Source organism: Ammodytes marinus (assembly GCF_949987685.1).
Source record: "Ammodytes marinus genome assembly, chromosome: 2".
NCBI lineage: Eukaryota > Metazoa > Chordata > Actinopteri > Uranoscopiformes > Ammodytidae > Ammodytes > Ammodytes marinus.
In genome coordinates, this window is record NC_137231.1 from 18,931,867 (window position 1) to 18,952,595 (window position 20,729).

Sequence of the window (20,729 nt, forward strand, 5' to 3'; positions counted from 1 at the left end):
CTCTTCTCAAATAGTTTGTTTTTTCAAGATAATATAATTTTATATTTGACAATATTAAAAACGTTTGAACTGCTCCACAGTACAAAGTTATGAGCCCTGTGTGGTGGCTCCCTTTGATTTTGCTCCCTTTGATTTCCAAACAGTTACATTTTCGTCCGTAAATTGTTTAGCGCTTTCGGGAGTGAGGAGTGCTCCATCTTAACTCAACATATCATCTTTGGTCGGCACCTACCGTTGACGTTCCTGTCGGCCGTTGTGCACCGAGCAGTAGTCGTCGTGGTTCTCAATTTAGCTTTGCTAGCAGTGTCAATTTTTTCCTCAGAAGACGTAGGCTGTCCAAACACATATAAGGTCAGTATTAGCAAGCGCACACCGAGGTAGTGGGTAGGTATGTATTTCGGTAAATTTGCGTATCCCTTTTCTGCTGATTAAACCAGGACACTAAACGCAAGGTGAAAGTTGACCAGGTAGAGTAGACGTTACTTGAGGTGTTAGCTAGCTAGCTAACCAGCCCTCCTCTTGGTCCTGACAACCGGATAGCCTGGGCCTCACTGCTAACGTTACTTGGCAACTAATCACGTCTATTCCTATCGTGATAAGAGGCTGGGATTTTTGTAAAACAGGGAGGCTAGCGCAGTAAACGGATTGTGTATTACAGCAACATTATACGGCAAGCTATCTTTTCAGGGGATCTAATCTGTAACGATATGTTTTGCTGACTCTCAACTTGCAGCAACAGTGTGCCCTATTGGAGCTCCGGTGACATTGCGGAGACTTCTTGACTTATGGAATTTGCTTCAGTCGCTATGCTTATGACGGTGGTCGGTCATGTGGTTATTTTGGATATGAACATGTGGATATAATTACTGGTATACTTCATCACAAACTGGATATTTTTTCACCGGATACGTAGAATTGGCTAGTAAGTTATCTGGCATGGTTTTTAAAAACAATTTTTAGAGGCTTTACTCCTACCAGATGTGCCACCTCATCGACAGTTCTCAATCCGTTAGCTACTGACAGAGGGGACGAGGTGGGTGGGGTACGTTGAAATGCCAGTTTGTTGACCAGACCTCTGAATAACGTACTTAAAATCTCAGGTACACGGTTTTTAGTTTGACAGGGAAACAGCTGTGCAGTACTGGAGTCGGTGCATTTTTGCGGTTTAAAGGTGTGACTGGCATTTAAATAGTGCCTTTTTTGTTTTAGAAATAACGCGGTTTAACTTGTTTGGACAGTAAAGCTTTGATGGGTGGCATCCTTAGAAACCGCGCACACAATAACACACGAAACTTTGACGTTCCTGTATTTGTATTAGTACTTTGTAGTTCTATTACGTCTTTAAACTTCCTCATATGAAATTTGAGCTTAAGATATATAGGACAATGGCTTACATGGGTGGGGAAATATGCAGTCTAGGTCACTTTTTTCATTTGTATTAGTTGTTTTCAGCCAATTATGATTTGTACAGTAGCTCTTTACACCCAAGCTGTTCCAATTGAAGAGGCTCCTTTAGTTCTGGAAAGTCTGGATTTTACATTGAGGCTACAGTGGAAACCTTAACTACCCTACCATATATTTGAGTATTTATGGTCTCTCTTACGTCTGGGCCCAGCTATCAGTGCCAGAGTCTGTGAAGGAAAGAGCAGTGTTAAGATATACTGCTTGTATGGTAGGTTAAACTAGAAATCCCGCGGAGATTTGGAAAGTACGGGCCGCCCCCGCGCGAATCGGGGAAGGAAAAAAATCGCGGCCGACCCCCGCGGTCCCAGAGGCTTTACCGTAGAGCGACGCGAGCCGCGCGCGTCCGACAAACGACGAGTCGATCGGAGTCGGGGGGAAAGGGGCGTGGCCCGGCAAACATCGCATCGTTGAATGACGGTTTTCGCATTCGTGGCGCCCCCTGTGGGTTAACCTCGACGAGCTTAGAGGGACACGCTACCGCATGTCTTCCGCACGTATCCCGCGAGTTTCACGACGATAGGACCTACGGGCAACGAGTTATGGCCAATTTGTAATTAAGCCCCGCCCCTGCGTGAACGTTTTAGTCAATGGCGGCCATGTTTTTGAAGCTGTCCTACCGATATTTTTCGGAGACGTGCGTCACAGTCCCCCGGGGCTTCGTGGGACATTTGGTGTTGATGGAGTAACACTTGAAAAAGTTGTGGATAAAACCCTTTTTTTCAGTTTATGCCAATTAGCCGAAAGTATTTCCAGGTTGACTCTTATGGTCCGTGAGGCTTTTTTGTAGAGCACCCTAAAATACACCAGTGTGAGAAATTTCAAGTCAATCGGACTTACAGTGTGCGGGGCGCGGCCTCTCAAACTTTCTTCAGTCGGGGATTAATAACAGCGCCCCCTACCGGAAATTAAAAAAAAATTCCTTTGAGCGAAATTGTAGAGTACCATGAGCTGTACATGTGCAATCAATTTCAAGTCAATCGGAGTCGGGTGACTTTTGTGGCGCCCCCTATGGGTTAATCGCGATAAGCTTCAAGGGACATGCTACCACATGACTTCTGCACATACCCAGCAAGTTTCATGATGATAGGACCTATGGTGAAGGAGTTATGGCCAATTTGTGGATAGGCCCCGCCCCTGTGGCGCCCCCTACGGGTTAATCGCGATAAGCTTCGAGGGACATGCTACCACATGACTTCTGCACACACCCAGCAAGTTTGATGATGATAGGACCTATTGTTAAGGAGTTATGGCCAATTTGTGGATAGGCCCCGCCCCTGTGGCGCCCCCTATGGTTAAATCGCGATAAGCTTAGAAGGACATACTACCACATGACTTCTGCACATACCCAGCAAGTTTGATGATGATAGGACCTATGGTTAAGGAGTTATGGCCAACGTGTTATTAAGCCCCGCCCATTTGTGGCGCCCCCTTTGGGTTAATCTCGATAAGCTTCGATGGTCATGCTACCACATGACTTCTGCACATACCCAGCAAGTTTCATGATGATAGGACCTATGGTGAAGGAGTTAGGGCCAACGTGTTATTAAGCCCCGCCCATTGGTGGCGCCCCCTATGGGTTCATCTCGATAAGCTTCGATGGACATGCAACCACATGACTTCTGCACATACCCAGCAAGTTTGATGATGATAGGACCTACGGTTAAGGAGTTATGGCCAACGTGTTATTAAGCCCCGCCCATTTGTGGCGCCCCCTTTGGGTTAATCTCGATATGCTTCGATGGACATGCTACCACATGACTTCTGCACATACCCAGCAAGTTTCATGATGATAGGACCTATGGTTAAGGAGTTATGGCCAACGTGTTATTATGCCCCGCCCCTGCGTAAACGTTTTGGTCAATGGCGGCCATGTTTTTCAAGTTGTCCTACTAATCTTTTACGGGTATGTTTATTGTAGTCCCCCGGGGCTTCACGAGAAATTTGGTGTTGATACAGTCAAATTTCCGAAAGTTGTGGATAACACGCTGTTTTTCAGTTTATGCTAATTAGCCGAAAATATTCCCAGAACACTTTTTATGGTCCAAGAGGCTTTTTTGTAGAGCACCCTAACATACACCTGTGTGAGAAATTTCAAGTCAATCGGAGTTACGGCGTGCGGGGCGTGGCCTTTCAAAGTTCTTTCAGTCGGGACCTCATTACAGCGCCCCCTAGCGGAATTCGGAAAAACTGTATAATAGCACACCCCGGGGGGTGGGGACGCACGTTGTGCGAAATTTTTGCATGTCTGCGTGAAACGGTGTGGGAGGAGAAGCAGCTAGAAATTTGGGGGAGAATAAGAAGAAGAAGAAGAAGAAGAAGAAGAAGCAGAATAAGTATGGTGGAGAGTAATAATTACGGGCCCTCAATGCTTGAGTGCCCGTACTTAATTAACGTTCGTAGACTAGACAATGAGCGTTGTTCACTTGAAAGCTGGTGAATCTGTGTTCACAGCCAATGAGGATGCTGTAGGCGTTTGGCTCTTATTCTGTCTCGTGTCCTGTTGGTGATTTTTTTTTTTTTTTTACACCTTCCTCTGTCCGTGCTAGCAGGGGGGAGGCACATAATCCTAGCAGCAGATGTTTCCTCAAAAGGGAAGAACCAGAGTGTGCCTTGGCCCTAGGCATGGTACAAACAGGAGGAGTGTGGCTCACATCAATAAATGCAGATGTTGTATTATGTTTTTGGTGAAAACTAGCTATGAGTTAACTGGCTTTTGAATCGTTATAAGAAATAACCTGATTGTTTTGTAAAGCAGAAATAGTGAAGACAAGGTTTCTTCCAGCATCTAGTAGAGGCTGTAGACGTAGACCACTCAGTCACAACTGGACTCGCTATGAAAACATACCAAGTGTGTTCTTTGTTGAATATTCTTGATGTCAATAGCTAATATTAGCCTACTGAAAAGCAATGTGGAATGAAATCCCACTGGCTTGTGTAACCAGTGACACCCTCCCAGGCCTCCCTACAGTTAACAATTACATGGGAGGGTGAAATGGATGGAGAGTTTCTACTGTTACAAATCATGCAAGCAGATTCAGCTTCAATCTGTGTCATAAGTTCTTTGTGCTCTTTTAGTCAGCAATAAATACTCAACTGAAAATACAATTCCCTTGACCATCAGCTATTGAACTACAAATATATTATCTGCATATTGATTTTGTTGAATTCTGTAGGAAGTTTTCCAACATGCTGTTGATCACAGAGCTTAGTGAAATCTTCCCAAATTCTGTCCATACTTTTCATAGCCATTGCTTGTTGTAGTCTCTTAGCATGAACATGCCAATACCAACATGGAAGCTGATTATATCTCTGCTGACATTTTTGAGAAGTAGAGTTAATCTCAGTTCTGTTTAACAGCTTGCCATCTACCAGTTTCTGTTTGTGTATATCAGGGGAAAAAATGAAACCGGACCTCATGGGATTTGATCATAGCTTCATACTGAATTATAAATGTAATCTATAAAATAAATGTACCTTTTAATATGTCAGTATCTTAATTCCCCTAAACTTCTGCAACACATTTGTATTTGGCTTTCTTCCTATCTACAGATTAGAGTGAGAGTCAGTGGCAAAAGATTAACATTACTGCAGTGGGACATTTTCCAGACTAAATGGATAATTTTTAGTTGACTGCTTCAGCTCACCAATCTGAGCTGAAACATCCTCAGTTAATGTTGTGGTAAATTCTGATTTCATCAGTATAAGATTTTTAGAACAGGGTTATCCTTCAATTAGATTAGATATTGATTTTTTTTAGGTTTCCTTCTTCTTTTTTTACAAAATTAATTTCTAAAGATTAATAAGGTTCCATGTAAGCTCTATTTGCGTGACTTTACCACAGTACATTATTCAGTCATTGAGATGCTTTTTTTCCTCCGGCTTCTCTTGACCTGAAGGCTGAAAGCACTAATCAGTGTCGTTCAAAAGGGTTGGGGTTAACGGCAATAGAAAACTGGATCACTGCATTTGAACTAGGTCACCTTCTCATGGCCACCCTTTATTCTGCTGAGAAATATCTAGAAGGGTGTCGGTGACACCCATAGACTGTATAGAAGACCATGGCCATGTTTTTTTGGTTGTTTTGCTGAACAGTGGGTGTAGGGTACTATAGCGCTTTAGGCCCTTTCAGGAATGAAATGCACGTTTGTGTCACACTATTCTATATTACATTTTCACGCTGTGTGAGATCTAACATCTTGGCTGAGTCTGAATTAAAACTATTTGACAGCTTTGCACGGAAATTCGAAAGTACTGGGTTGATTGATTTGAAATGTTATAGGTTAATTTCATTGAAAAGGAAACCCTTGTGAACATTCAAAACATTTGTTACTTTTCCCATTTGCAAACATTTGCAATCAATGATTGTGCTAAAGAGAGAATGAAACCATTTCCTTAACATTTCATATACTGTACTTCCCTGATCTGTGATAATAACCGTTATAAGCAAAAGCACTGCATTGGTGGAGTGGCATGCATTGTGTTAATGAATGAGTTAAAAACTAGTTACACACCCTGTAAAAAAAAGTAAGCACCCTGTTCTGACCCATAAGGTCAAATTCCAAGTTCAGAATTTTCTCTAATCGTGTACTCTAAATTTATCCAAAACAAGATGTTTTTCCTCTTTGGTAACACTTGTAGGGGAGAGTGGCCTAAGTTGTGCATTTTGGAAGTTGTGCCACCCCTTGTTTCTAGAAAACCGTGGAAGAAATTGGAAATGTCACCACATATTTAAGAAGAGCCATCCATTTGACTCATCCTGTAAAGAAGGGAGACACAAGGAATAAGATATAAGCACATTTAAGATCAAAAAACTGTGTTTTGCCTTTCAAAGTAAAATTTCCATGATCAAGGTTTTTTGATTATTGTGTCTGAACAATTATAGACAAGTTTGAAAACATTTGACACATGTTTTAGTGCTTTGGTATGCTACATTTTGAGTCTATACAGTTAGCACAATGTCAGCCCTAAATTGCTGCATCATGCTTATTATCCAAATTTCTGGGATTGGGATGATTTGTGCCAAAGGGCCTGGGTGAGTTGTAAGTAAGTAAGTAAAATTTATTTATAAAAGCACATTTATGACAGTTTGCACTGTCCAAAGTGCTGTACATAGTGCATTCAGTAGGTAAACAATGAAGGTAAAATAACAATAACCAAAATAAAAGACGTAAAGCCCATACATCCACATAAACACAGATAGTAGTGCAGAGGTAAGATAGTTAATGGGGAGGAAACACCAGGGTGTACATATGGGTTTTGAGCCTTGATTTTAAAGGCAGAAATATAGGGGAATCACATTTGTCAGGTGGCAGTTGGTTCCACAAGCACGGAGCAACTAGTGCAAAGTACATTTCTGAGAGTTGTGCCAGTGGCATGGCTGTATACGCTGGTCACCAAAAGAAAGTGATTGTCTACAGTAGCTCAGAAGAGAGTGACATCTCAATTCCACTTAATGACACCACTGGTGAGAGTTCAGATGGCCAGAAAGATGATGATGGTGACTTTGTCATTGTGAGCTTTGCAGGTAAAACCATTAGATCTGCTAGGCCTTGTTTAAGAAAATTGTCCTTCAATCTTTGTCAACTATTTACTTTAAATACACCTTAAATAAGTGATTGTCTAATGGATTGGTCTTGCATTACAGTTTATGAGATATATATCAATGGCACAATTCACCCCATGGTATTCTCTCCAACCGCACAACTTACACCACACCGGGGGCAAGTTGTGCATCAAGACAACTTTTTTTTACGAAAGCTATATTTCTTCAACAGTTTATTCCAGATCCAAAGTTTTTATTGCCAGGGATGCACAACACCCTGAAATATATGTATATATTTGAGTTGGAGACTTTACTGTCAAGGCCTTACTTTAAAGTCACTTTGAGTTAAAAGTTGCACAACTTAGGCCACTCTCCCCTATATATATTGTCCTAACTTTTATTTTTTATTTTCTTATCACTATTCCTTTTTTTAACCAAATGTAAGGTTGTAATATGGCTTCATGAGATATTCTTATACAGATTCACTTTCCAGTTGCTGTAATGTCAGGTTATTGAGATACAAATTGCCGCGTTTATTGTTTGTTGTTAGTTACACATTCAGGCATCAGACTTGATATCCTAAGTGTGTGTGTGTGTGTGTGTGTGTGTGTGCACCTGTTTCTCAGAGATAATGATTGTTTGATGCACCCACCACTTCACTGAAATAGACTGGGATTTTGCAGTTCTGAGAGTAGATTGACCTGAAACTCAAAGCATGATGTCATTATTTTGATTTTGTTTAATTTAATGAATCAAGGCAATGGCTTTTTAAAAACCCACCAAAATACCATATATTGTTAAACTACTAAAAATAGGGCGGCCATGTTTAGATAGTACATTTTCTGTGCTGAAGTAATCTGACAAACGTGATAATCTGGTGGTAGTACTGGTCTTGTTGCTACAATAATCCTGTTTTAGAAAAAGATGCCTGATTTACATGATTTAATAGGCCAGAGTGATAGACTGAGTGGGAGATTGTGTTAATGGAATTGTGTGTATAGTGATCAAGGACATAGATGATATGCTATTCTGAAGTTCATGATGGCAGTGACATAGACTGCATATCGGCCTGCCGTTGACAGGGTATTTTTAGGTCTAACTGTGTCATGGTGTGTGCTGAAGAGCTTGTTGTCATAACAGAAACCAAATGCTTCCATTAACAGAGCACAAAAAACAAAGTATATGAACATGCCTTTAAGGCATATCTGTACTTCCTCCAATTAGTTCACTTTCTACTTTAGTTATTGCTGTAAATGTGTACTCACAGCCGAATCAGAGGCAGGAAAAAGTTAGCAAATTGTAAACTGGCCTAGATTATTATTTAATCTGATCAAATAATTAAAAAAATGTTTTAGTTAGCCAACAATTATAATTGAGTAAACTTAAATAAAGTCAAGTAATGTATCCTGCCCTTTTTCTTTTCTCTCTCCAAACAGGGTCCTTTTTGTCAGGGACACTTTTTCCTCCCTCCTCCCTTTTCCTGTTTTTCTTTTTGTTCCACATTTTTTATTTTATTTTTAAAAAGACAGTTTTGGTGTGGAGAGAGATCAACTTTGCCGGCACAGCGTTGCAAACAGTAGTTTTGATGGTCTGGGGTCAGCCTGTACCCACTGACGGACACAAGCCTTGTGGGTCCAACAGATCACAGGAGGAAACATGAGCACAGCCAAGCCAAGTGGGATCAAAGTGCCTAGCAAGATCGCTAAGCCAGCAGCTCCCAAAACCAACCCCAGCACAGGTACAAATATTCAACTTGTTTTACCTAGCATTTGTCACATTTGTCTTTCTCACATGAGAGTCTATTTATTTATTTATTTATTTGTTTATTTGACAGGGAAAATGCACAGCACATTAGCAGTACCAGAATTAGCTATAAGACAATTTTCATCTGTAATCCCTGGGCAGGAAACAGAGGATAACATCTCTGTCAAAAGGGAAACCATAACACTTAAGTATAAAAACAATAACACACGGTTTTACAACAGTAAAACACAACACAATGTAAAAAAATAAAATCACAACATTTAGGACACCACAATAACAACAAAATCACAAAATTGGGACACCACAACAACAACATTATAACATTGGGCCACCAAAGGGGTATACTACGAAGCAAACTCAACAGAGCCCGGCTCTCTTTTCTTGATCTGGTTCAATGTAACGCATACCCTTGCTCAGAGCTGACCAGTATCACGAAGGCAGTTATCAACCTCCTATGATGAATGAGGGTTTCAGCTTCAGGCTCTGTGCGCGTCCCCATGAAAGGGGGCGTTTGACCCGTCATTTGACTCTACATCCGCACAGAATAAACTAATCTTGTGCCGCTAACTTTACACAAACGGACTGATTGCGAGCAGCTGAGTAAAAAACAAACAAAAAAAAAAGTGCGTCGCTGACTTCACTAAAGAGGAAGAGTTTGTCAGTCTGAATGATCACAAAACAGCAGAAAACAGAGAGCCGGAAAAAAACTCCTACTGCAAATAAGGAGAGAGTGGAAGAAAATTGGGCTACTGAATTGATTAATTTATTTTATAGATCGTTCTCGCAGTGCGTAACGTGGCATTATAAAGCAACTAAAGGTTGAACTCGGATTTAAACACTACACCATTTAGCCTATATATACAATATAGTCTGGTCCGCGGGAATTCAAAATGCTCTAAGAGCCGAATTTAAGCTCAAACTCTGGAACAAAAACTGGTCTGAGCAGGTTAGCCGTGCAGCCTCTGTTACCACGGTGATCTAGCAAGGTAGAAAGAGAGCCACCTTTCGTGATACTGAAAACTCTGGCTTTAGACTCAACAGACCTCGCTCAGCCCTTAATCTCGCTTCGTAGTATACCCCTCAAGACAGCAGGACATCACAACAGTCTATGCATGATGGGTACATGATTGGGTTGATTTCAGCCATGATTTCATCTTAGATTTAAAACCAGCAAAGGTGTTCAACTCTCTTATCTTGCTTGGTACTGAGTTCAAAGACTTCGTGGCTCTAACAGGCCATACGGATGTGCCAAACTCAGTGGATCTGTGCTGTACTACACAGTCGCCTCTGTTGGACGTCCTAGTTCTCCTTCCATTGTCTGAGCGCAGTGACACAAACTCATTTAATGGAGGAGCGGCCAAATCATTAATTAATTTGTAAATTAAATTTACATCAGCAAGAAACACAAAACTGTCAAAGGTCATGAGATTATGCCTTTGAATTATTTTACAGTGGTGATATCTTTTTTTTCTTTTTTTTCAGTACCTTGAGTGTTTGTTTGAGCAGATGTTGTTTTTCCAGTTTGTGACCAGCTTGAGATACTGGAGATGGTTCCTAATCTACCTAAAATTCCTTAAATTGAATCTGACTGTTTTACACACCTGCTTCACATGTTTCTAAAATGAGAGCTGTGAGTTAACAGTTATTCCTAAATATTTAAAATGTGAAGCAGTCTGGATCCTTTCTCCATTAACAATGATATCTGGCTGACTTCCATTGTTCTATTACAGTGGTTCTCAACCTTTTTTGAGCAAACGCCCCCCTAACCTTACCGAGATACTCTAGCGCCCCCCCCCCCCCCAAAAAAAACACAAACACACACATACACACACAATTAAGAATATGTTTTGGCTACATCCTCTATCAACAATAAAACATATTTTCTGTGCTGTTTTGGTTTCTTATAAGAATTATTAAAAAAAAATCCCAATATGAGCCTGTTCTATGATAGGCAGATTTAACCCACTGTCAGGTGGCTGGTTGCATAAAAAGAAAAAACACTATCAGCATTGGTTGTAATCAGGGGTGTAAAGTAGCGAATTACATTTACTAATTACATTTACTACTTACATTTACTATTTAGGCTACTTGTAATTTTTTAAGTGATTTTTAAAACCTATACTTTTACTTTTACTTTGAGTATGTTTATTGTGAAGTATTGTACTTCGCTACATTTTATATCACTTGCGTTACTGAGTAAAAAAATAGATAGGGAAAGGAGAGAAAAGAAAAGAAATATCGCGGGGGGCTTTTATTTTTACGGCACAATACTGGAAACTAACACAGTGAATGATCGACAGGAGGAGTTAACACATTGCGACTACATGATAACAACAAACATTGCTTCCCTTTATCATTAAAACAAAATAATCCTAGTTAAACTATCATTGTACCGCACGTGAAGACGTGAAGGCTTTTAAATGCAGCAAACCTATCATCCAGCCGTGCGATCGGCCCCTCCCTCACCTGATAGTTTAGCTTTCAGTTTAACAGTGCAGAGTAGGATGGAGACGGTGCGTGTTGCCAAGGCTGCTGTACAGGGCTTCAGTGAGCCTCTCGCGGTGCACAGCGTTTAGTATATCGTCCCTCTCCAACATATGAGGGTTGTGTCTTTAACATGGTTCTGCTTGTGTGTTAGTTAACTCCATGCTTTGGCTGATTACTCTGTTTTCTCCACCTCAGAGACAATAGTTAGTTTAAGTTTGAATCTCGCTGCGCTAGCATTAGCATTAGTAATATCAGTAAACGTCATTATACTAGTCTGTGATTGGCTGATTCCTCTGCCGCTAAGGCTTTGATTGGCTGGTTGTTCTGACTCAAAGACCTCTGATTGGCTGTCTGCAGAGCCTTCTCTTTTCTAAGGCTGTGACAGTCAGCAGACCGCAGAACATTGGAGAGAATAGTTAAAAAGAGGTTGAGGGGTTAGAAACATGAAAAGTTAAAATAGGCTGTTTATTTCAGGTAACCTATTTTTGCAGTCAAAAGATTTATAAGATTTTTAAGAAAGTTTAGAATATATTTATTAAAAAAAAAAAGAAGCTCTTCTGTCCCAGCCTGGTCCCAGCGCCCCCCTAGGTTGTACGAACGCCCCCCAGGGGGCGGTACCGCCCCCGTTGAGAAACCCTGTTCTATTATAAAAGTACATGCATGCTGTCTTACTGATGTTGAGTGTCAGACAGGACTCTGAGAGCCAATCAGAAATTTTGGCCGTTGCTACTGTTAATTTGGATGCCACCTCACATCTATTATTTCCATGTGCGAGGATGACCGTGTATTACTTAATCATAATGGATTTTTAAAAAGCTCTGTTTTCTTTTTTTCTCATTATCTTTCAGCAGGATCTAAAGTTGGTGCAGTCGACAAATCAGCTGCAAATGCCAGCGGAGGAGATAGCCAGGATGCTGGGGAGAACTTCAAGATTGGGGAGCGAGTATGGGTGAATGGGAATAAGCCAGGCGTCATACAGTTTTTGGGAGAGGCACAGTTTGCCCCAGGACAGTGGGCAGGTATTGTTCTAGATGAGGCAATTGGGAAGAATGATGGGTCGGTGGCAGGGGTGCGCTATTTCAAGTGCGAAGCCCTGCGAGGAATATTTACCCGCCCATCCAAGTTGTCTTACACAGAAGGAGAGGCTAACGGAACGCAGACAGCACCGCCCTCTCGCGCTGCATCACCCACTCCTTCAGTTAGTAGTGTGGCCTCACATACACCCGCCACAAAATTACCATCAATTACGTCCGCAGCCAAGAAGGCCGCCTCCGCTGCTCCGGCTACGCCAGCTCCAGCTACACCACCTTCCAACCTCGCACACACAAACAGTGAATCCGTCTCCAACCTCTCAGATACCGGATCAGTGAAGAAGGGGGAAAGAGAGCTGAAGATGAACGACCGTGTATTGGTAAAGTTTTTTTTTAATCTAAAAGTAAAAAAAGATACCCTTTTCTTCCCTGGATATTTCCGGAAAGTGAGCTCTAGAATTGTACCTCTGTGAACTTAGCAACATTAGCATAAGCATGAATAGTTATTCATAAAGTCAAAGTCCCTTGACTCAAGAAATATAATGTACTACGTAATACAGAATTATTGTAAAATAGTATCTTGATAAGCACCTTCCTTCTTCCTTAAGCTGTCTGTCTGCTTCTCAAAATTTCAATTATCAAGGTCTGCCGCCATGCTAACTGCATGTGGCTCTTATTGATGATTGGCTTATAAGTCTGTGGGAACCAATAAATTGTTATGGACAGTGCACACAGACCTGCAAAGGAGATTGCTTGTGTATTGCTGTCCAGATCTTGCTGGAGCCCTTACATTTTCTCTTTTTCCTTAGCCAGGAGCACATTATGTAAATAAATATGATTGTGCCATTACCTAATTAAGTACCTTGTAAACCTTGCAGCTATGTGTTTAAGGAATTGAAAAAAAAAACATCTTGAGTATCTCATGTTGATAGTTTGGCCTCATTCTGTTCAAAGCCAGTGCATGTTTTTTTCTGTTTGATGGAATTATCTCACTCAGGGGTTATAACCAGGCAAAGCTGATTACTCTTTAGGCCCCTCTTATCTCTTGAGAAGATTAAATGGTCGCTAATGTTTTATTTTTTTCTCTTCAGGTTGGTGGTACAAAGGCAGGAGTGGTTCGTTTCCTTGGAGAAACAGATTTTGCCAAAGGCGAGTGGTGTGGTGTGGAATTGGATGAACCATTAGGAAAAAATGACGGGGCAGTGGCAGGCACAAGGTACAAAACCACTGGATTTCTCAATTTACCACACATACCTGTATATGAAGGCTTCCACTATCATGATTGTATTCAATTATCTGTCCCCAGATATTTTCAGTGCCAACCCAAGTATGGCTTATTTGCTCCAGTGCACAAAGTCACACGCATTGGCTTCCCTTCAACCACGCCAGCCAAAGCAAAAACAACAGTTCGGAAGGTAGTGGCCACACCGTCGGGGCTTAAGCGAAGCCCTAGTGCCTCCTCCATCAGTTCAATGAGCTCTGTGGCGTCCTCTGTTAGCGCCAAGCCTAGCCGCACAGGCCTGGTGAGACATGGACACACACAAAGTTGAACTCATCTGTTTGTTATGCTGTGCTTACTCCTCAGTCTGACCATGTTTGTATCCATCTCCCCATAGCTAACAGAGACATCATCAAGGTATAATCGAAAGATTTCCGGCACCACAGCCGTGCAGGAGGTACTGAAGGAGAAGCAGCAGCACATTGAGCAGCTAATGGCTGAGAGGGACATGGAGAGAGCTGAGGTTGCCAAGGCCACTAGCCATGTTGGAGAGATGGAGCAAGAAATTACTGTGCTAAGGGAAGATAGGGAGCAGGTCAGCTCACCCAGTGGTGTACTAATAACACTCTGAATTAACCTGTTAATCCTAAATATTCTTAAAATTAAATCTCTCTTCATTGCCCCATCATCTATATTATTTTTGGTTCTATGTCAACCTTTCAGATTGAGGCAAAGATGGACCAGTTACGTGCCTTGGTAGGAGCTGCAGACAAAGACAAAGTCGAGCTGCTGAATCAGCTGGAAGAGGAGCGTAGGTAAGGATTCCCAGAGGTGTGACCAGTCAAAGACACTCACTAGTATCTATTTGATGTATTAATTATTATGTATGTAAGTTTATAAAAGTGAGAAATGGCAGCTAAGCTCATACTGCTCTTATACCATTGCAATCTTATAAAGTCATGACGAAAGATCTGTTCCTGAGTTTGTTTAACCTTGATCATTGTAGTTAAAGGTCCTTAACCTGCCACATTTACTGAAACAACAACAACAACAAACAAAAACATAATATTTTTGCTGTTGAATAGGAAGACGGAGGACCTTCAGTTCCGCGTAGAGGAAGCTTGCATTACCAAAGGAGACCTGGAGGTAAATTCACAACACATATTCACACAATTGCAACTTGCACATTTTATTTTATTATGTTTCAAAAACAACACATTGGTTAATGCAATGATATCATATAAGACATTTCTATTTTTATTAAATAAAGACATCTCAAAATTTGTCCTGCTGATATAACAAATATTAATATTAATCAGCAGGTGCTCCAGTCACCCTTCATCCTGTTTCCATCTCAGGATTACAGTTAACATAAACATTGCCCTATATCCTTGACAATAAAGTTGTTTAATTTATTTGTTTATATCCATGTGTCTTTGGATAGAGTTCCAATGCAGTTTGCACTTGAACTTGTATCGTTCGTCATAGAGTGACAGTTGTGTCCAGAGAGAACGTTTGCATTATCTCTTTGTTTGTTCTGCAGTATCAGTAGGTTTGTTTGAGCGGACAGTTTTATACTGGCTTAATCATTAGATGGTGTGCTGTCACATGCAACCAGTGATGAGGAGTTCTGCAGCTTTGATGAAGAGGCCAGGCTATGCCTAAACCAGAAATAAATGTATACCCAGGCCTGATATCCATGAGGTCAACAAACCTGTTTGGTGTTGTTGTACTATGAGTTGCCTGGGGAAACACTACACATAGAGATAACAATTATGTTCATGGAACTCTTCTGATATTTTGTTATTTATCTTTGCCTATTTGTATTCTCTAGTTAATGATGAAAGCTGGGGGGGATTGTTATGAACGGGCCTTCTATATAAAAAAACATTTCTTTCAAAAAATATTTTACAGTAATTTATTACAGTAGGCTCTGATTACTACTCATTGTCCTTTTCTCAAGTGAGTCATGTTCTCATCCCAAGTTGTGGAGTATTGGGGCCCAGTTCTATCTGTGTTCATATCTGATGAAAGGATCTGTTATTTATTCCACAGTGCTACACAGGGGACCCTCTCAATTACCCTGAAGGCATCCAAACTCAAAATAGATGTTTAAATTGAGGGCTTCAGGGTTAGAAAATGCCTTTTATCTTCTATTTAAACGTTTATACTAACAGTTTACCACTTACTCACTGCTGTGGATACATTAAAATCTTGCATGCAGCTTGAAATACACCAACAACAAGCACTCTAAAAAGGACAAACTCAAAAATGCTTTGTTGACTTCAAGCTTTTAAAGGTGTACTAATGTTGTGCTATAACCCTCAGTGCCTCCTTTTTCAGTGATGTGATGTTATTACTTCTTCTTCCTTCTCGTCTTCGTCTTTCATGTTGGTCCAGTGCTCAGCATGGAACCACTTGAGATGCTCCCTTGTCATTCCACTGCCCAGTCACAAACTTGAATTCAGTTTGCCCACTGCAACTTCAGGGGAATAACATTCTGCTTGAGAAATGTAATTTTTATACAGTGCCAGGCTACATTATAGTTTGTACCTACTCCACCAAAAATGAACAGTTCCAAAATGCTTTAGTAAGTTTCCATTCAATCCTTTATTCATCACACAAAATGCCAAGAAGTCAAATGGGAATAATTTCTGTTTCTTGAGCCTGACATGCTCCTGCATTACTCATTGATTTCTGTTAATTTGGTCACAAATCCTGCACATGGTTGGCTTATAACTGGCGGTTTCTTAATAAATACAAACAGTGTGGACAAGGGGTCTTATAACCAAAGAGAGAAGGCAGTGATGGTTTTGATAATGCTACAGGCCTTATGAGTTTACCAGAACTAAATCACAACCTAATGTTGTTTTAACTGAAATGACTATGCATGCAAAAAAAACTCGCAATTGTTAAAATAATAATAAAATATTTGAAAAAAATCTAAATATTAAATTCTGTAAGATATAATGCATTGACTTCATATTACAGAATAAAGAATATGGGTCAGGAAACAACCATCATTGCTTTCTATCCATGATGTGGTGAAGTAATTTTTACTTCATTTACTTGCGGGCTTGACACAAATGATCACATTTTCTATGTATCATAACAGTCAATGTGCTTTGTTTACCAGGTGTAAGTTTTGCATGGGTACTTATAAACTGCCCCCATCAACATACACATCCAGCCCATCCATAACACATACCCCCCTCCCCCCCCCCTTGTATGCCGCTTGTCTTGTATTTCACAAACTTACCTGTGTGCAGCTGTTAATGGCACAAAAAAGTGCCTGAAAGTTATGCATGGGGTGTCTTCTCGTTTCCACTCATCCACCACTCCCGACACCCTCACAATCCACCAAATACCAATATCAGAAACACACACACACACCATTATCATTGTCCAAAACCCTCCATCCTCTCTCCTGTCTCCTTCCCTCTCTGTCTGCGTTGGGCTAGCATGTGATGGTGGCACTGGTGTGTTCTCTTCCTCTCCCCCTTGTTTACTAACAGACGCAGACCAGACTGGAGCATGTCCACATTAAGGAGCTTGAACAGAGCCTGCTCTTTGAAAAGACCAAAGCTGAGAAACTCCAAAGAGAGTTAGAAGACACTAGGGTAATGAATTCTGCTCTGCAGTGTGCTGCGCTGGAGAAAGAGGGCCTGGGATGGGGTTAGTGGGCAAAAGAATATGCAAGGGGGTACAAAGAGGTGCCAAGCCGAAAGTGGGGCTTTGCTTTGAATGAGGTAAATAAACCCAGAAATGCGAAAATATTTCTGCCTCACATAAGAACAATACTCATGCTCTAACAACAACCAAAGTAAATCAAGTAATAAACTAATACATACATTAGTATTATTTATGTGCTAATGTCAGTCCACCCTGTATAAAGTTTGATATGCAAAATCAGCATCATAATTTGTAACATCTAATGAATAATTTTATAACCATTTTTGAAATACTAACTTGTCTCACATTTAAATTGATCCACTGAAATTATTTAACACTAAAAAGTACATATTACTCTTATAACTAAAACTAATAATAAGCAAGTTTTTCTGTCTTGAGTGCCAGTTTAATATTTTCCAATAAGTTGCCCAACCTGAACTCACTCTTGCTTTACTTGTATCACTGCTTAACCAACAGACAAACTTCTCCCTTGTCCCAGCTAATCATTTTCTTGGTTATGCTGTACTTTCCCAGTCCTTCCCAGCATCCATTTGTCCTGCTTATTTGGTGTACCTGGTTTTTCCTAGTCTAAAATCTGCTCCACCTCCCGAACTATGCATCCTTGTGTTCCCCTCGGATATTATAGTCATATGGGGTATCAGGAAAAATATAATTCCATAGTTACATAAGGGATGAGGACCATAGTTTCCAAAGCTTATATTCCATAAAGAAAAATATATTTTAATGAAATGATGCAGCAAACTATTAGATATTGGGTTGAAACAAATGGTTATGCATGTTCGAATAAATACAAGATTTGGAACATAACTGCATTGACATCTAATTACTGGAACATGTCAATGCTCCTGAGGCTTTTTCTTAGTTCACACAGCTTTTAAATCATGAGGTTAATATATTGCAATTCATTGTTAAGATGATGGAGGATGGAACAATTCTGACACAGTGCTTATAGCTCCATACATGCTCTCAGTGTTCACTTCCATTATTTGGATCATACCCTTAATAGACACAAGAGGTCAGTATAACACCTTGTTTTGAAATTAACAGTTTCTGATGCCCTCCTCATTAAGTATGTTTCTTTGTCATTTTTACTATTATCAAGTTTGTTGTTATTTACTATTACAGTGTACCCATCAGCTTTTCATTTGATCACTGTCTGTATGTATAGTTGTATGATTAAGTCTGAACACACTATTATTACTAGGCAGTGGTTAAGTCTTAGATTTGGACACGTTATTGAATATAAGATTTCTGCTTTTAAAGGTTGCTACTGTGTCCGAAAGATCCCGGATTATGGAGCTTGAAAGGGACCTTTCACTGCGAACACGAGAGGTATCTGACTTGCAACTGCGTCTCGGGACCCAGCAGGGTTCAGAGGACTCAAATGCTACTCTTTCTCCCCTTCTGGAAGAGATAAACTCCCTGAGGGATCAGTTGGCTTCCCAGGAAGCTAAGCAGCAAGAAGAGATGGCGAAATACAAGGAAAAGCTAGAAACTCAAGAAAAGACACACACGGATGCAGTTGCCGAGCTTCAGATTACATCTGTAAGGCTCTCTGGTGACAACGAGCAGTTGCAGATGCGCTTAAGCCAGGCTGAGAAGGAGAATGCTGAAATTATTGAACAGTGGCGTTCCAAGTTGGAGTCTGCCGGTGCCTCTAACCAGAAAGCCATGGAGGAACTAAAGATGTCCTTCAGCAAAGGCGCAGGTGCCCAGGCAGAAGAACTAGTGGAAACCAAGAGTGCACTAGAGAAGCTGAAGTTAGAACACAAGTTGGCTTTCGAGACGACTAGAGCCCAACATGAAGCCGATGCCACAGCTTGGACTCAAGAGAAACAAGCCCTAAAGCAACAGCTGTCTTCTTTGACTGAGGACAAGGAGTCACTGAAGGACTCGCTGCGGTCTAGCGTTGACAAGGCAGAAGTGCAACACCTTGAAGAGATGGAGGATGTTCTTGGAAAACTTCATGCTGGCGAACTTAAGATAAAGGAGCTTGAGGAGAAAGAAGTAATGTTGATACAACAAGCCCAAGACAAAGACAGAGAAACCAAAGAGCAGTTGGCAGAATTGGTGGCTTTACGCAGCCAAGTAGCTGAAGGTAACCAGGAACTTTCAACCCTGAAGAGTCGATTAGAGGTGGTGCAGAGCCAAGGAAACAACCAGAATTCCCAGGTGGGTTTTATTCACCTCTTGAAATTAGGGCTGTAACGATACAAAAACTCACGATTTCGATTCGTATCGCAATTTTTGACCCACTATTCGATACATACAGCGATTTTTGAAATTTGAAAAGCATTTTATTTAAATAACATTTAGAATACAATTTAACTTAAAGGTTCAGTAAGCGAAATGGTCAGTTTAGCTAACTTCCTGCAGTTAGCAGTCCCCACGTCACCACATTAATGCACTGTGTTCTTCAAGCAGCGAGTTATCTAGCATCATCTCAGATCCGTAAGTGTGATAAAACATGATAAAAACCATCAAAACAGACATTGGGAAGGATTTTTACCTGCTCCTCCATTGTAGGCATATACACATTCACCCATCTGTCGCTCTGCACGTGACTGGCAGTGAGACGGGTGCCGGTTTGTAGCGTTCTCTCTTTTTGATTGGTTATCAGTAGTGGGATCCCCTAAAAGTGTATTTGCCGATTACATGCAGAGCGAGGTTGACTGAGAGATCGCATTTATGAAACGCGCACACTATATACTGTAAGTGATCAATGTATGAACAAAGAGCGATTTAACACTTATATTAACATAAATAAATCGCTTACTTCACCTTTTAATGTAACATTTGATAACAAATAAACTGAACAGGTTTGAACACAAATAACAATATAAGCAACATGAATAAATAAATAACCAAAGATATAACATTTCTCTATTCTCTGTAACAAAATAATACTGTTGAAAATTTTAAAATATTGAACTGTGCTGTAAACCAAAATCAAGTTAGAAAACAAATAAACACTTAACAGCTACAGCTTCCTTCACCAAACCTTTTATCCAAAACTTAAGTCTAAAAAATGAATAAAAAAAATTAAAAAAGCAATTCTGCCTTTTCACACGGCGATGCAGGATCGTGGCTCTGTGTATCGTGATTCTCGGTATGATACACATATCGTTGCAGCCCTAATTTAAATACTTCATTTTAATGTCTGATGTAGCAAAGTGGTTGGCTCCTCTCTTCTCAGTCGGTATGGCATTTTTTTTAAACAATGATTATCAGCTACTGTTTTATTAATATTTTGTTTTGATTAGAATATGTCTTTGCTGTTTTCTTTTGTTATTTTTTTCACTGTGATTTTATTTACAATGGTGCTTACAGGTTAGTGAATTGAGCTCTCAGTTGGAGGGTAGACAGCAGGAAGTCCTCTCTCTACAGCAGAGTCTAGCCACTGTACAGCAGGAGAAGGATGTCCTGCAACAGGAGCTTGGAGGCTTGGTGAGGCATCATTTTGGATTGCGGCTAAAGTCATGCTCAGTGCCTTTTTAATTGAACAAACTATGTAGTAGCCTCACTATTG

The 20,729-nt window shown here is 40.6% G+C and overlaps 1 protein-coding gene across 4 annotated transcripts in view; it reads left to right on the forward strand.

Annotated features, from left to right (window-relative positions):
• The first annotated feature begins 228 nt into the window (after positions 1–228).
• Positions 229–20,729, forward strand: part of clip1a (CAP-GLY domain containing linker protein 1a) — a 31,666-nt gene continuing 11,165 nt past the window's right edge. For 2 of the 4 annotated variants that reach the window (XM_080040350.1, XM_080040353.1), the window contains exons 1-10: positions 229–351; positions 8,443–8,744; positions 12,106–12,668; positions 13,380–13,504; positions 13,595–13,811; positions 13,905–14,102; positions 14,231–14,322; positions 14,593–14,653; positions 18,464–19,372; positions 20,531–20,647. In XM_080040350.1, coding sequence (XP_079896476.1) covers positions 8,663–8,744; positions 12,106–12,668; positions 13,380–13,504; positions 13,595–13,811; positions 13,905–14,102; positions 14,231–14,322; positions 14,593–14,653; positions 18,464–19,372; positions 20,531–20,647 — 2,364 coding nt within the window. In that variant the 5' untranslated portion in view covers positions 229–351; positions 8,443–8,662. Of the gene's footprint in view, positions 352–824; positions 923–8,442; positions 8,745–12,105; positions 12,669–13,379; positions 13,505–13,594; positions 13,812–13,904; positions 14,103–14,230; positions 14,323–14,592; positions 14,654–18,463; positions 19,373–20,530; positions 20,648–20,729 lie in introns of those variants that run through there. The other 2 variants (XM_080040352.1, XM_080040351.1) reach the window with 2 other exon arrangements.